This window comes from Schistocerca nitens, chromosome 2, assembly GCF_023898315.1.
Source record: "Schistocerca nitens isolate TAMUIC-IGC-003100 chromosome 2, iqSchNite1.1, whole genome shotgun sequence".
NCBI classification, from domain to species: Eukaryota; Metazoa; Arthropoda; class Insecta; order Orthoptera; family Acrididae; genus Schistocerca; species Schistocerca nitens.
Window position 1 is genome coordinate 592188322 of NC_064615.1, and position 15587 is coordinate 592203908.

The following is a 15587-nucleotide window of genomic DNA, read 5'->3' on the forward strand; positions in this document are numbered from 1 at the left end:
CGTGTGAGATCTTTGTCGAACGTTATAACTTATTAAATCACGTAGAGGTACAAACAAGACCAGCAAACTGTTTTTGGGTAAGTATACGCTGGCTTCTGACAAATACGGTAAAGCATAGCACTGTACTTTCTCAGAGATGATACGCGAACAGGCCAAAGTTGTCGCTTTATTGGTGTATTGCTTAATTGTTCTAATTACCGTAGTGCGTATCTTTCTTTACTGCTATCTTTGGAACTATATTCTGATTGGTGGAAGATGGTTCCACCGCGGAAGGTGCAAAGTAGCTCGACGTAATAGTATGTTGCTGTGCGCGCTTTGTTTGAAAATGGAGGCGATCATGTTCTTATCATGAATGGGTCTATTTCGTCTGATATTGACATTGTCGACCATTTCTTCACAAGGCCTTAATTATGGTGTATAAATGTAAGATCCTTCGAAATCATTCATACGCGGCGGTCCAGTGCATTGTGGGATGGTAATGGTGGGCGCGTGATTTTGAACAAATACAGAATGCCAGCTCCAGATACAGGTAAAGTGTTGTTACAGAGTTGAATATTTGTGGGGGGATATGTGTAGTACTCAGACTGACAGCATGTCACGTTATTGAAGGAACACTTCTGGTTGTGGCATCAACCTATTTCTGTACAGAGGTGGCTCAGAAATAGCCCCCACCCATCATTTCAATCTAGCGCTGAAATTTAGGTCTCACCCTATAGGTTAGAATATCATACTGAGCTAATGATGTGAGAAATTGGAATAATGTATGTTATCAGAAACTGAGTGTACAGTTACTCTGTAATTGCGAGGGCGACCTGGTAACGTCTTAATGGTTAATGTTTTTGCTTGACTGTAAGCAATATTTCAAATTTCCTGCCTTGCTGGCAGAAAATGGCGCGTCATTTAAGTTGTGGATCTGTGTTTCTGCTATAGAAGTGTCAGTCATTGAGACATCAGCCTATAGATTTTTATTCACCTCGGAGAGTTTGCTTCCATATAAGGTAGTTATTATTGGGTTAAAGCCCGCTAGTTTATGTAGCTGTCACTTCGCCAGCTTCACTTCTGACTGACAGAAATGAATTTTAGGAACGAATCAAGACGTCCAGAGAACTCTTCCTCTCCATGTTAGCAAATATGTTCGATTTTTTGAGTCTTGTATGTTACACCATTTTTTAAAAAAAATTATTTACCATCGCTAATACAAAATGTTAATGAAAATGCTCATAATTTTGTTTTGTAATGTACAGTTTATACATGAAACCTTTATCTTGTTTTCAGGAGGTACTGAAACCCCACCGGGGGCTAGAGCAATTGTTGAAGCCTTAGGCCTGGACGCTGGTGCTCTTGCAGATGGTGATCTCAGTGCTCTCACATATCAGCATTCAAATGATCAGTTTAATCCATCAGAGTTTGAAGCATTGGCCCATTTCCCACCAGAACTAGATTGTTTGAATTCTACTGTTGAAGTTGAAAGTTCGTTGGGTGATGCTCTGGATAGTGCTGGTGAAGTGCTAAGTGTAGAAGAAACAGTGGAATCTGTGGAAATTGTTACAAGTGTACATGACCCAAATGAAATGCCCCATTCTCCAGGTTCTATCCTCCCAGATATTGTGGAAGAAGAATCTACTGATGATATGGACATCAATGACATGGGAATATCAGACTCACCTGAGGCTGATGCATTACAACTATCATCATCCTCCCATCACTTAGCCTCCTATGGAAACAGTTTGGCATTTACGTCGTCACCTATGAATGCAAAAACTCCACAGGCTGGTTCATCAATAGTGGTGATACAGTCTCCTGTTGCATCAAGTACGTGTTTAACACCCACAAGTTTCTCACAAACACATGTTACAGTTAGTGGTGGACAAATTGTTGGAAAGATTGCAGGAATGTCAGGTAACGTACCCATTGGCACAATGCCTCAGTTCCAGCCAATAACTCAGACACTAGTGACAGCAAAGTCATCGGATGGTAATATAGTTCAGCTACGTCCAACAAATATGAACAGGCAAGCAGCTATGACATCTCCTACCAACTTTACCTCTTCAGCACTTCAGGGAATTAAACCTTTGCAAGCCACTGTCAAGAGACCAGCTGCTGCCACATCTGGACAGATAAGAAATGTAAATATGCACCAGAAATGTTTTTACAAACACTTTATTAGTTACAGTTTTGTATATTGTGAGGAAAAGTACCATGTTTATCTACATCATAGACATGGAGGGCTAATGTTAAATTTCCAGTTGGTTCACTGTGTGTGTTTACAAATGAGAAAGTGTGTAGTGTAGATACCTACAATTTCATGCTATTTAGTAAGAAGAAATTTTTTTGTGGGTCTTTTTTTTAATCACCAGGTGTACTGAGCATACTTTATTGTGATAGTCAGTTCTTGTTGGATGCTTGTATGCAGGACAAATGTTTGAACTGTAGGCTAAATGTTGTATGCATGCCCACATAGCTAGGTAGTAGATTATGCTAGTATTGGGACTTATTTTGTTACATTGTAGGGATGTAGATTTAAAACAGTAGTTCAGCAAATGTATTCCATATTTAATTTCACCATATCAGTTTAAAACTACATGCAGTAGAATTTTAAGACTCGCGTGTTGACTGGGATTGCTTTTTTACATTGAAGTATCAGACAGATCGCTCATTACATTTCTAAATTTTACATGTATTAGACTTTCTTATACATGTCACTGTAAGATGTTTTGGGATTACAGCAAGGGGTGTAGGCCTTTGTTACAAAAGCATAGTCATGCAAGTTGTTATAAGACTTAAATAATGTACGTTGACAGGTTGTATACATAGATATTCTGAAAGCCCCTGTTAAGTGCACAGCAGAGGGTACATTCCATTGTGACATGTATTACAGTTTCTTACTGTTCCATTCGTGTATGGAATGCAGGAAGAATGACTGCTTAAATGTAAACTGGATTGGTCAGTGTTTGACGTTTTCAATATCATTCACTATCCTTGTGCAAGTGGAGTACAAACTGAATGGGGAAACTATACAGGCACTCTATGGGCAAATGAGTAAGATCAGGACACGTACTCCAGAAACTGAATGTCTGGAATCTGCCAAAACTGGAATAATAAAAATGAAACACAAATATCCATTGACAAATATGAGAAAAACTAATAAAGACCCTTGCACCATTAGTCTACCAACATGGTGTGCCGAAAATGTTATGCTGCATGTAATAATGCCAACAAATGCATTTAGTGTATAGAAAGTGCATCACTTGCTGTGTGTTCAGCAGTGACAATGTGTGATTCAATGCCAGGAATTGGTTTTTAGTGCCACCCATGTTATTGTAGTGACATTTCCTGTCATAACAGGCAGTTTGTCAGCACTGCCGCTCTTCCGAAGTAAGGGAATACTATGCTGTTAGAGGTGGTGACACACATTGAAGTATGATTGCACCACTCCACAGTGAGTATAATAGTGTTGAGGAACTGAGGAACTTAATAGGTGCGTAGAAACTCAGCTCTTGACATGTTACGGCCAAATGCTGATGACCTTCTGAATATGTTGCAGGAAAGAACAGTTGTAAACATAATGCTGTTGGAAATAAGGCCATAGTATGTGAACTGGCCCAGTCTGGAAGATGTACCTTAACTGTTGAATATATTCAGTTTTTTCTTCTTTGAGGAACTTATTGCAATCCAAACAATTGAGATATCAAGTGCTTGCACTGAGTTACTGTCATTTACCAAGGATCCAGACCACCATTGCTGCAATCTTGTTAATAACTGCATCTTCAGTGTTGCATTTCTTTTTTGGGATATAACCTTTTTTACATTGTAAACTGGTTCACGGAAATTTCATTGTGATATCCCACCAGCTGATAATCATGTATTAAGGTCTTCACATACATTGGCCTCATGAACTTTGAGGCTGAGAAGGAAGTGGCTGTTGTGGAGTATTCATTGTGGAAAGATCCTTCTTTCATGACCGAGTTTCAAATTGTTCTGTCTCATATAGTTTAGCTCATCATCCATTTCAAAATCAATTGGATGTAGACATTATTGTGTTGTACGATTATTTTATTTATTTTTTGTCGAAATGATGCAGAATATGTTGATACCTCTCTGTGATGAAAGCATATATGAGCATCTTCATCCAGTCATAAACTACTTTGGACTGAAGTGCTGTTATGGTGTTGAAGGCTGTTGTATTACATGTTGTTGTCAGCAATTCATTGACATTGGTTGTAACTACTTAGGTGATAGTATATGGTAACCAGTGAGAATTGCTGGAACTAATGGCTTCTTTCACCAGGAGCTACAAATTGACAACATTTCGTTTTGATATACAGAGCACCAGAACAACTTTCAGTGATCTAACAATGTGAATTTGAAAGTTACTTACCAATGTTCATGTTCACTTGTGAGTTGTGAAACCTACAAATCTTAACATGAAAATACAATTGCCATAATAGATTGATGTATAGCATAGCCCGAGATACACATTCGCCAGTGCAATAACAGTACTTATGTGTCTTATTTCCAATTTTGCTGAAAGTTCGTGTCATCAGTCTTCTGACAGGTTTGATGTGGCCCATAACGAATTCCTCTCTGCACGCTTTGGAGGGCAGGAAAACATAGTAGAACAGATTCCAGCTAAATTTATTTACAAACCATAGAAAATTACAGAGGAGATTCTCAGTGGCTACCTTCATTTGACTCATAATTTGTTGTTGCCTTCCCAAAACTGCGGAAACCCCTGCCAACAGCAACAGACAACAGAAAAGTCACTGGAACTGTCAGTGCATTTCTACAACAACTTAGTTAAGTAGTGCTTCTAGAGCATTTAATTTGTAACCCCCTAGGTTTTTTCAAACTTTACACCCAATTAAATTCCATAATGAATTTTTAACATTTTAGAAGCTGCAGGGACTTTTTTTCTACTGAACCACTAGGGGCCTAATTCACTGCTGAAATAACTGTGTCAATTTTCAAATCTATGCAGTGCGGGGTAGTGACCCATCTTGGTAACCTGAACTTGTTTTGTAGTGTAATTAAACAGAGCAGTTAACCGCTCGCTAGATGAAAGATCAGTACCCAAAGACTGGAAAGTTGAATAGGTCACACCAATATTCAAGAAAGATAGTTGGAGTAATCTGCTGAATTATAGGCCCATATCAGTAACATCAGTATGCAGCAGGACTTTGGAACATATATTGTGTTCGAACATTATGAATTATATTGAAGAGAACAGTCTATAGACACACAGGCAACACACATTTAGAAAGCATTACTAACTCTTTACTCACACAGTGTTGAGTGCTGTTGACAAGGGATTTCAAATTGATTCTATGGTTGTAGGTTTCCAGAAGGTTTTTGACACTGTACCACACGAGTGGCTTGTAGTGAAATTGCTTGCTTATGGAATATCATCTCAGTCATGTGGCTGGATTCGTGATTTCCTGTCACAGGGATCACCGTTCGTATTAAGCGACGGAAAGTCACCTAGTAAAGCAGAGAGAGAGAGAGAGAGAGAGAGAGACACACACAGAAAAGATATCTGTATGGTGCAAAAATTGGCAACAATGGAAAGTGTGAGGTCATACACATGAGTTGTGGGCTGCGTATTGTTGGCAGAATACTCACAAGATGCGACACATCAATTAAAGAGACTACATACACCATGTTTGTCTATCCTCTTTTGGAGTACTGCTGCATGGTGTGAGATCCTTACCAGAAAGGATTAACGGAGTATATTGAGAAAGTTCAAAGAAGAGTGGCACATTTTGTATTATCCTTAAATGGAGATAGTTTGTCACTGGCATGATACGGGATTGGGGATGGACATAATAAAAAAAAAGGCGTTTTTCGTTGCGGTGGAATCTCCTCATGAAATTTTAATCACCAACTTTCTCCTCCGAATTCGAAAATATTTCATTGTTGGTGGCCTACGTAGGGAGAAACGATCATCATAATAAAGCAATGGAAATCAGAGCTTGCTCGGAAATATATGGGTGCTTGTTTTTTTCTTCGCACAGTTCGCGATTGGAATAATAGAGAATTATTGTGAGGTGGTTCGCTGAACCCTCTGCCAGGCACTTAAGTGTGATTTGCAGAGTATCCATGTAGATGTACTTAGATTTTTCCCACATTAATTGAAACGACACTAAAGTGAAAGTATGTATTACTGTTAGCCTTAATGCATTCTTTTCAGTGATGTGGACTTTGTGTCAAATACAAGCATACTTTAGTACATTTGGTATTTTTTGTAACTTTAAGGCTGATAACGTAGTAAATACATTAACTGAAAAGCTAATCATTCACTAATTTTCTGACAGGGATACAGACAATGCACTGACAAATAATGTTTCCATTTCCTTTCATTGACTAACATATTCCTTGTGTCAACATGGGAAATGTCATGACAAAATTTTCTTAACAAGTTTGAAGAGACGTTTTGCGATGAGCTTAGCTTTCTGATCTTCATTGGTGTTACTTCTTTGCTCTAAACAAAAAGTTGTCAGGACAGCAAGTTGCAAAATCATAGATCTTTTAGATTGGGAACAGTTGCTTGCTTGAGAATTCATTTCTCACATTTCCAGTCACTAATAAAATTGTTGTAGTACATGAATCTAAAGGGAAGCAGCTGAAACTTGGCAGATGATGATACAGGACCATTATATAAATTACGTATAATTTACATTCTGTAGAGTTTTTTGCGATATCATTAACACTGATATTTATTGGCAGCCTGATGAGAGCACTGTTCCTTGAAACATACTGTTGAACTGTGTCAAGCACTTACAAAGTGGTTTAATGCAAATAGTTACTACTGATTTATGAAAATTGATGCTGATTAAATTGAAATGAGTGTGTGTGTGTGTGTGTGTGTGTGTGTGTGTGTGTGTGTGTGTGAAAATTTTGTGTCTTTCTAACCACAGCTTCATTGCTGAGCTTACTTTAGTAATTAAGCATTTGCAAGATGATGTGAAGCTTGGTTGGTCGATTCTACATCTACATCTATACTCTGGAAACCACCATGAGGTGCATGGCAGAGACTACGTCCCATTGTACCAGTTACTAGGGTTTCTTGCTGTTCCTTTCATGTATGGAGTATGGAAAGAATGACTGTTTGTGTGCCTCTGTGCATGCAGTAAATATTCTGATCCTATCTTCATGATCCCTATGGAGTGATATGCAGCCGGTTGTAGTATAATCGTAGAGTAATTATTTAAACCCACTTCTTGAAACTTTGCTAATAGATTTTTTCAAGATAGTTTACATCTATCTGAAAGAGTCCTCCGGAACAGTTCCTCCAGTACCTCTATGACACTATCCCATGGTTTAAACAAACATGTGACCATTCATTCTGCCCCCTGTAGAAGTTCAATATCCCATGTTAGTTCTATCTGGTACAGGCCCCACACACTTGAGCAATATTTTAGAACCGGTTCCGTAAGTGATTGACTGAACCTATGTGACATCCATTTCATATCTACAAAGTTTTACACCCACATTGTTACTGATATGGATAAGGTAAATGTAAGTGGATATAAGCTCTCTGCACATGTAATAAGAGAAAATAGGGAGAAAGGAGGAGTTGCCATATAGGCCTATGTCAAAAGTTATCATTGTGCAAAAAGTATAGAAACAAAAAAGTTTTGTGTAGAGAAACATATAGAAGCATGTGCCTGTGAGCTTAAATTAAATAAAGGCACATTTATAATTGTAACTGTATATAGGTCCCCATCAGGAAATTTTCATCTATTTCTGAAAAATTTGGACTCCTTGTTGTGCTATCTGTCAGACAGGGGAAAGCAAATAATTATTTGTGGGGACTTCAATGTAGATTATCTGAAAGAGGGTAATAGGAAAAATGACCTTGAAGTATTACTCGGTTCTTTCAATTTGACATCCGTTATTGATTTTCCTAATCGGCTGGTATGGGATAGCAGCTCACTGATAGATAACTTCTTTATAGACCAAGATAAGTTTAACCAGATAAATGCTCAGCCTGTTGAGAATGGTCTTTCTGATCATGGTGCACAGCTAGTTATAATATATGACATAGCTCCATTCAGCAATACTAAACAGTCCTCCAAAGTAGTACGTTCAGTCAACGTTTTAACAATTGCAAATTTCAGGGAAAGCCTACAGCAGTTAGACTGGGATGAGGTGTACCGTGAACCTGATGCCAATTTAAAATATAATTTATTCCATGACATTTTTGTAAATGCATTTGAAAACAGCTTCCCCAAGAAAATAGTTACTCGTAAGAAACCTTGTAACAAACCATGGCTTACTAAGGGTATAAAAATATCTTGTAACCGGAAAAGGGAAATGTACCTGACAGTAAGAAAGAGTAGTGACCCAGAAACTATCAAACATTATAAAAACTACTGTGTTATATTAAGAAAAGTTATTAAAAAATCCAGAAATATGTGTATCATGTCCGATATCAGCAACTCTGATAATAAAATTAAAACAATTTGGAATATTATTAAAAGAGAAACAGGTCAACCAAGAGCACCGGAAGACAGTATTACCATCAAATTGAATGAAAACTTTACGAACATAAAGTCAGAAGTTGAAAATATTATTAATAATCATTTTCTAAATGTTGTGGATATAGTAGGATCCAGGTGTTCATTAGAAGATGCTAGGCTGTTAATGGAAGAGGCCATACCTATGCAATTTGATACAATTGAAATCTCACCCACTTCTCCCTCTGAAATTAGGAAAATAATAAACTTGCTTAAAAGCAAAAACTCACATGGAATTGATGGTATTTCCAGCAAAATACTAAAAGCTTGTTCTCAACAGATAAGTAAGATTCTCAGCCACCTGTGTAATAGCTCTCTGGAACAGGGCATTTTTCCTGATAGACTGAAATATGCTAGATAGATCTGATGTCAACAATTACCGTCCAATCTCCCTTCTAACAGCTTTATCCAAAATTTTTGAGAAAGTAATGTATTCAAGAGTAGCTTCACATATCTGTAAAAATGAAGTACTAACAAAATGTCAGTTTGGTTTCCAGAAAGGTTTTTCAACAGAAAATGCCATATATGCTTTCACCAATCAAATTTTGAATTATCTGAATAACCGAACACCACCCATTGGGATTTTCTGTGATCTCTCAAAGGCATTTGATTGTGTAAATCATGAAATTCTGCTAGACAAGCTCAAGTATTGTGGCATGAGTGGGACAGTGCACAGATGGTTTAATTCGTACCTAACAGGAAGAGTGCAGAAAGTTGAAATAAGTAGTTCTCATAATACGCAAAGATCAGCACATTCCTCAAACTGGGGAACTATCAAGAATGGGGTTCCACAAGGGTCAGTCTTGGGTCCTTTGTTGTTCTTAATATATATAAATGACTTGCCATTCTATATTCATGAAGAGGCAAAGTTAGTTCTCTTTGCTGATGATACAAGTATAGTAATCACACCTGACAAACAAGAATTAACTGATGAAATTGTCAATACTGTCTTTCAGAAAATTACTAAGTGGTTCCTTGTAAATGGACTCTCACTGAATTTTGATAAGACACAGTACATACAGTTCCGTACAGTGAATGGTATGACGCCATTAATAAATATAGACCTTAATCAGAAGCATATAGCTAAGGCAGAATATTCCAAATTTTTAGGTGTGTCCATTGATGAGATATTAAATTGGAAGAAACACATTGATGATCCGCTGAAACGTTTGAGTTCAGCTACTTATGCAATAAGGGTCATTGCAAATTTTGGTGATAAACATCTTAGTAAATTAGCTTACTACGCGTATTTTCACTCATTGCTTTCATATGGCATCATATTTTGGGGTAGTTCATCACTGAGGAATAAAGTATTTATTGCACAAAAGTGTGTAATCAGAATAATAGCTGGAGTCCACCCAAGATCATCCTGCAGACATTTATTTAAGGATCTAGGGATATTCACAGTAGCTTCTCAGTATATATACTCTCTTATGAACTTTGTTATTAACAACCAAACTCAATTCAAAAGTAATAGCAGTGTGCATCACTACAATACTAGGAGAAAGGATGATCTTCACTATTCAAGATTAAATCTAACTTTGCACAGAAAGGGGTGAATTATACTGGCACTAAAGTCTTCGGTCACTTACCAAATAGTATCAAAAGTCTGACAGATAACCAACAAGTATTTAAGAAGAAATTAAAAGAATTTCTGAATGACAACTCCTTCTACTCCATAGAGGAATTTTTAGATATAAATTAAGAAAAAAAAAATATTTAAAAAAAATAAAAATAAAAAAGTTGCTATATTAACTTAAGTATGTTATTAAATTAACTTAATTATGTCATGTATTCGAAAATTTTACTCGTTCCACATCATTACGAAATATCGTATTCATGATCCATGGAACTAGTATTAATCTAATCTACCCAGGTACTTCTATGAATTGACAAATTCCAACAGTGACTCACTGATATTATAGCCATAGGATACTACATTTTTTCAGTTTGTGAAGTGGAAAATTTTCCGTTTCTGAACAATTAAAGCAAGTTGCCAATATCTGAAACACTTTGGAATCTTTTCAAGATCTGACCTAATATTTATGCATCTTCTGTCAGATAGTACTTATTATAGATAACTGCATCATCTGTAAAAATCCCAATTCTAGTACTGTTAATATTGTCTGCAAGGGCATTAACAGCAGGGTGACCACAGGTTCTAGAAATCAGGGAATTTTAGGCACATCAGGGAAATTTAGGGGGGAGAGAGAGAGAGAGAGAGAGAGAGAGAGAGAGAGAGAGAGAGAGAGAGCTGGAAAAATCCTTTTTTTGTCTCAGTATATGAAATGGTTTGTTTACTTAGATGTTGTGCATTGTCGCTGGTTTATATGTTTGAAAGTGTGGACAATAAGAAGAAGAAAATAATAGTGTCAGTCGCTTGCAGTTTGATGCTATGTACTCGTATATTTTTCAAAAGAAAAATCACAAAATACCTGTAAAATAATAGATATAACACAGTGGATATTAATCAACAATAACCAACATAGAAGAATCAACATTTTATTAATAGTCACCTGCAGTGTTGGTTTACACAATTCTTCCCCACCTTATACATTTCTTTCAAGAGGCCTACTTCTTCCTGAGGTTATTTCTGAAATCAGTGAAGGGATTTTAAGTCTGTCTTGAGATTCCAAGAAAATAAGTGTTTTCGTCACCAAATGTGTTTCGTTTTATTGAAATAAAAAACATCAGTGGTCATAATGAAACACGCATACCATTTAGCTTGCTTTCTCCATCTAATAACAGTTCATTACAAGAGACGGTGGTGTTCGTACTTTAGATTATTGCTCACATAGGAAATGTCATCTGCTTGCAAGTCCTTTTTGAGATTTCCTCATTTGCACTGTTGCTTATTGCAACATAACTGCAAAGACAGATTGCCAACTTACATTTTAACTTACCTTGACATCTCATAATTTGTCCAGGAAAATTCTAAGAATTGTCTGGAAATATCAGGGAATTCAATTTATGGAAACTTGTGGCAACCATGAATATACAACATGAACAGCAAGGGTCCAACACACTTCCCAAGGGCACACCCAAAGTTATCTCTCCATCCAAGATAACATGTTGTGTCCTCCATACCGAAAAGTCCTCAGCCCAGTCAGAAATTTCACTTGATATCCCATATTATCATACTTTTGCAATAAGTGTAGGTGTGGTACAGAATCAAATGCTTTTTGGAAATCAAGAAATACTACATCTACCTGATTGCCTTGATCCACAGCCTTCAGTGTCTCATGTGAGAAAAGTGTGAGTTTGATTTCACATGATCAATGGTTTGCAAAATCCATGGTGGTTGGCATTGAGGAGGTCATTCTATTCAAGATACCGCTTTGTGTTTGAGCTCAGAATACATTCTAAGATTCTACAACAAATCAATATCAAGGATATTGGACCGTAGTTTTGTGGATCACTTCTACTTCCCTGCTTGTAGACAGGTGTGATCCGTGCCTTTTTCCAATAACTGGGCACAGGTTTTGTTTGAGGGATCTACGATAGATTGTAGTTCGAAGAGGAGCTAACTCAGTTGCAAATTCAATATAGAATCTGACAGGGATTCTTAGAGCTTTGTTCAATTTTAACAATTTCAGCTTTTCCTCAACAATGCTGATACTAATACTCATTTCATTCGTCTTCTCAATGGTACATGGATCAAATTGGGGCAAGTCTCCTGGGTTGGAAATGGAGTTAAGCATTTCTGCTTTTGCTTTGCTACCCTCAATTTCAGTTCGTCTCATTCACTAGGGCTGGACACTATCTTTGGTGCCACCAACAGCCTTTACATATGACCAGAATTTCTTTGGATTCTGTAAAAGATCATTTGACACTATTTTGCTACGGTTCTCGTTGAAGGCATCTTGCATTGCTATCTTGACAGCCAAACACGTTTCATTTAGCATCTCTCTATCTACAGCTCTACAGTTTGTTTTACACCTATTATGCAGTAATTTCTGTTTCCTTAGAAGTTTCTTTACACTGACATATTGATGGACTTTGGAAAAAGTACTCCTTTTCGTTAAGAAACAGTTCAAGGAATTAATTAGGTAAATAAATTGACACTGCCACCATTTGCCGTGTACTACAAGAATAATGAAGTATTAGAAAGTACAACTGGTAAGTTGTGTAGTTCGAGGTCCAGTTAAAATTTGAAGTTCCCGAGTCTGGTTGTGGGTAGGAGATACCAATTGATGTTTTAAAACAAAGCTTCCTTTTGTATAAGTTGCACAGTCTGTAGTTATATTTCTGTCCCCCTGTGGAAACTCCGTTTTTCTCTCTTTAATGTGTTATTTTCAAGTTTTTAATATGTTTTAAGGCATTAATAACATGAACATCCTTGCCCAAAATCCCTACATTCCCATGGGAGTTGGGTACTTTGATAGTTAATATACAAAACTGTATTTTCATTTATTACAATTGTATGACATGATCGCCATACTAAACTCTGTTTAAAATTACTTAAGGACTGATACTTGAATTACTTAGGGACTGGTACTTGGGGAGGAGTGTGTGTAAGTGCAGAGTAGAGTTGCCACGTCAACATTCATAAATACATACATAAATACATTCATTCATACATACATACTCTGCAAGCCACTGTACATTGTTTGGTGGAGGATACCATGTCCAGTCGTCTACTAGTCATTTTCTTTCCTGTTCCACTAGCAAACAGAGCAAGGGAAAAATAACTGTCTTAAGTATGAGCCCTGATTTCTAGTATCTTCTAGACCCTTATCCGAAATGTATGTTGATGGCAGCAATATTGTTGTGCAGCCATCTTCAAAAGCCTGCTCTAATATTCTCAGTGGTGTTCCTTGAAAAGAATGTCATCTTCCCTCCAGGAATTCCCATTTGAGTTCCTGAAGCATCTCCGTAACACTTCAGTGTTGTTTGAACCTTTGTTGTTGCTGTGGTCTTCAGTCCAGAGACTGGTTTGATGCAGCTCTCCATGCTACTCTATCCTGTGCAACCTCCTTCATCTTCCAGTAACTACTGCAACCTACATCCTTCTGAATCTGCTTGTGTATTCATCTCTTGGTTTCCCTCTATGATTTTTACCCTCCATGCTTCCCACCAGTATTAAATTGGTGATCCCTTGATGCCTCAGAACTTGTCCTTCAAACCAATCCCTTCTTCTAGTCAAGTTGTGCCACAAATTCCTCATCTCCCCAGTTCTTTTCAGTACCCCCTCATTAGTTATGTGATCTACTCATTTAATCTCCAGCATTCTTCTGTAGCATCACATTTCGAAAGGATTTCTTTTCTTTTTGCCTAAACTCTTTATTGTCCGTGTTTCACTTCCATACATGGCTACACACCATACAAATGCTTTCAGAAAAGGCTTCCTAACAATTAAATCTGTACTCAATGTTAACAAATTTCTCTTCTTTAGAAACACTTTCCTTGTCATTGCCAGTCTGCATTTTATATCCTCTCTACTTTGACCATCATCAGTTATTTTGCTCCCCAGATAGCAAAACTCATCTACTACTTTTAACTGTCTCATTTCCTAATCTAATTCCCTCAGCATCACACGACTTGGAATACATTCCATCATCCTCGTTTTGCTTTTGTTGATGTTCATCTTATATCCTCCTTTCAACTGTCCATTCCGTTCAACTACTCTTCCAGGTCCATTGCTGTCTCTGACTGAATTACAATGTCATCAGCGAACATCAAAGTTTTTATTTCTTCTCCATGGATTTTAATTCCAACTCCACGAATTTTTCTTTTGTTTCCTTTACTGCATGCTCAATATACAGATTGAATAACATTGGGGATAGGCTACAAGCCTGTCTCACTCCCTTCCAAACCACTGCTTCCCTTTCATGCCCCTTGCGTCTTATAACTGCCATCTGGTTTCTGTACAAATTGTAAGTAGCCTTTCGCACCCTGCCGCTTTTAGAATTTGAAAGAATAATCCAGTCAACCTTGTCAAAAGCTTTCTCTGAATCTACAAATGCTAGAAATGAAGGTATGCCTTTCCTTAATCTATATTCTAAGATAAAGTCACAGGGTCAGTATTGCCTCACGTGTGCCTACATTTCGAGGAATCCAAACTGATCTTCCCCAAGGTCGGCTTCTACCAGTTTCTCCGTTTGCCTGTAAAGAATTGGTGTTAGTATTTTGCAGCCATGACTTATTAAACTAATAGTTCGGTAATTTTCACACCTATCAGCACATGCTTTCTTTGGGATTGGAATTATTATATCCTTCTTGAATAGGGTATTTCACCTGTCTCATACATCTTCCTCACCAGATGGTAGAGTTTTGTCAGGACTGGCTCTCCCAAGGCCGTCAATAGTTCTAATGGAATGTTGTCTACTCCTGGGGCCTTGTTTCAACTTAGGTCTTTCAGTGCTCTGTCAAATTCTTTACAAATTATCATATCTCCCATTTCATCTTCATCTACGTCCTCTTCAGTTTCCATAATATTGCCCTTGTGTAGATCCTCTATATACTCCAACACTTTTCTGCTTTCCCTATTTTGCTTAGGACTGGTTTTCCATCTGAGATCTTGATATCCCTACAGGTGGTTCTCTTCTCCAAAGGTCTCTTTAATTTTCCTGTAGGCAATATCTATCTTACCCCTAGTGATATATGCCTCTACATCCTTGCATTTGTCCTCTAGCCATCCCTGCTTAGCCATGTTGCACTTCCTGTCGATCTCATTTTTGAGTGGTTCGTATTCCTTTTCGCCTGCTTCATTTACTGCATTTTTATATTTTCTCCTTTCATCAGTTAAATTCAATCTCTCTTCTGTTATGCAAGGATTTCTACTAGGCCTCATCTTTTTACCTACTTGCTCCTCTGCTGCCTTCACTATTTCATATCTTAAAGCTGCCCATTCTTCTTCTACTGTATTTCTTTCCCTTGTTCTCGTCAATCGTTCATTAATTCTCTCTCTCTCTCTCTCTCTCTCTCTCTCTCTCTCTCTGAAACTCTCTACAACCTCTGGGTCTTTCAGTTTATTCAAATCCCATCTCCTTAAATTACTACCTTTTTGCAGTTTCTTCAGTTTTAATCTACAGTTACAAATCCCAATTCGGTTTTACAAAGAGTACTTCA

At 37.4% G+C, this 15587-nt stretch overlaps 1 protein-coding gene across 2 annotated transcripts in view; it reads left to right on the forward strand.

Moving 5' to 3' along the window:
* The first annotated feature begins 253 nt into the window (after positions 1 to 253).
* The window catches only part of LOC126236658 (protein lin-54 homolog), a 277045-nt gene continuing 261711 nt past the window's right edge, over positions 254 to 15587 (forward strand). For both annotated transcript variants that reach the window (XM_049946127.1, XM_049946126.1), the window contains exons 1-2: positions 254 to 529; positions 1276 to 2126. In XM_049946127.1, the coding sequence (XP_049802084.1) occupies positions 511 to 529; positions 1276 to 2126 (870 nt within the window). In that variant the 5' untranslated portion in view covers positions 254 to 510. The remainder of the gene's footprint in view (positions 530 to 1275; positions 2127 to 15587) is intronic.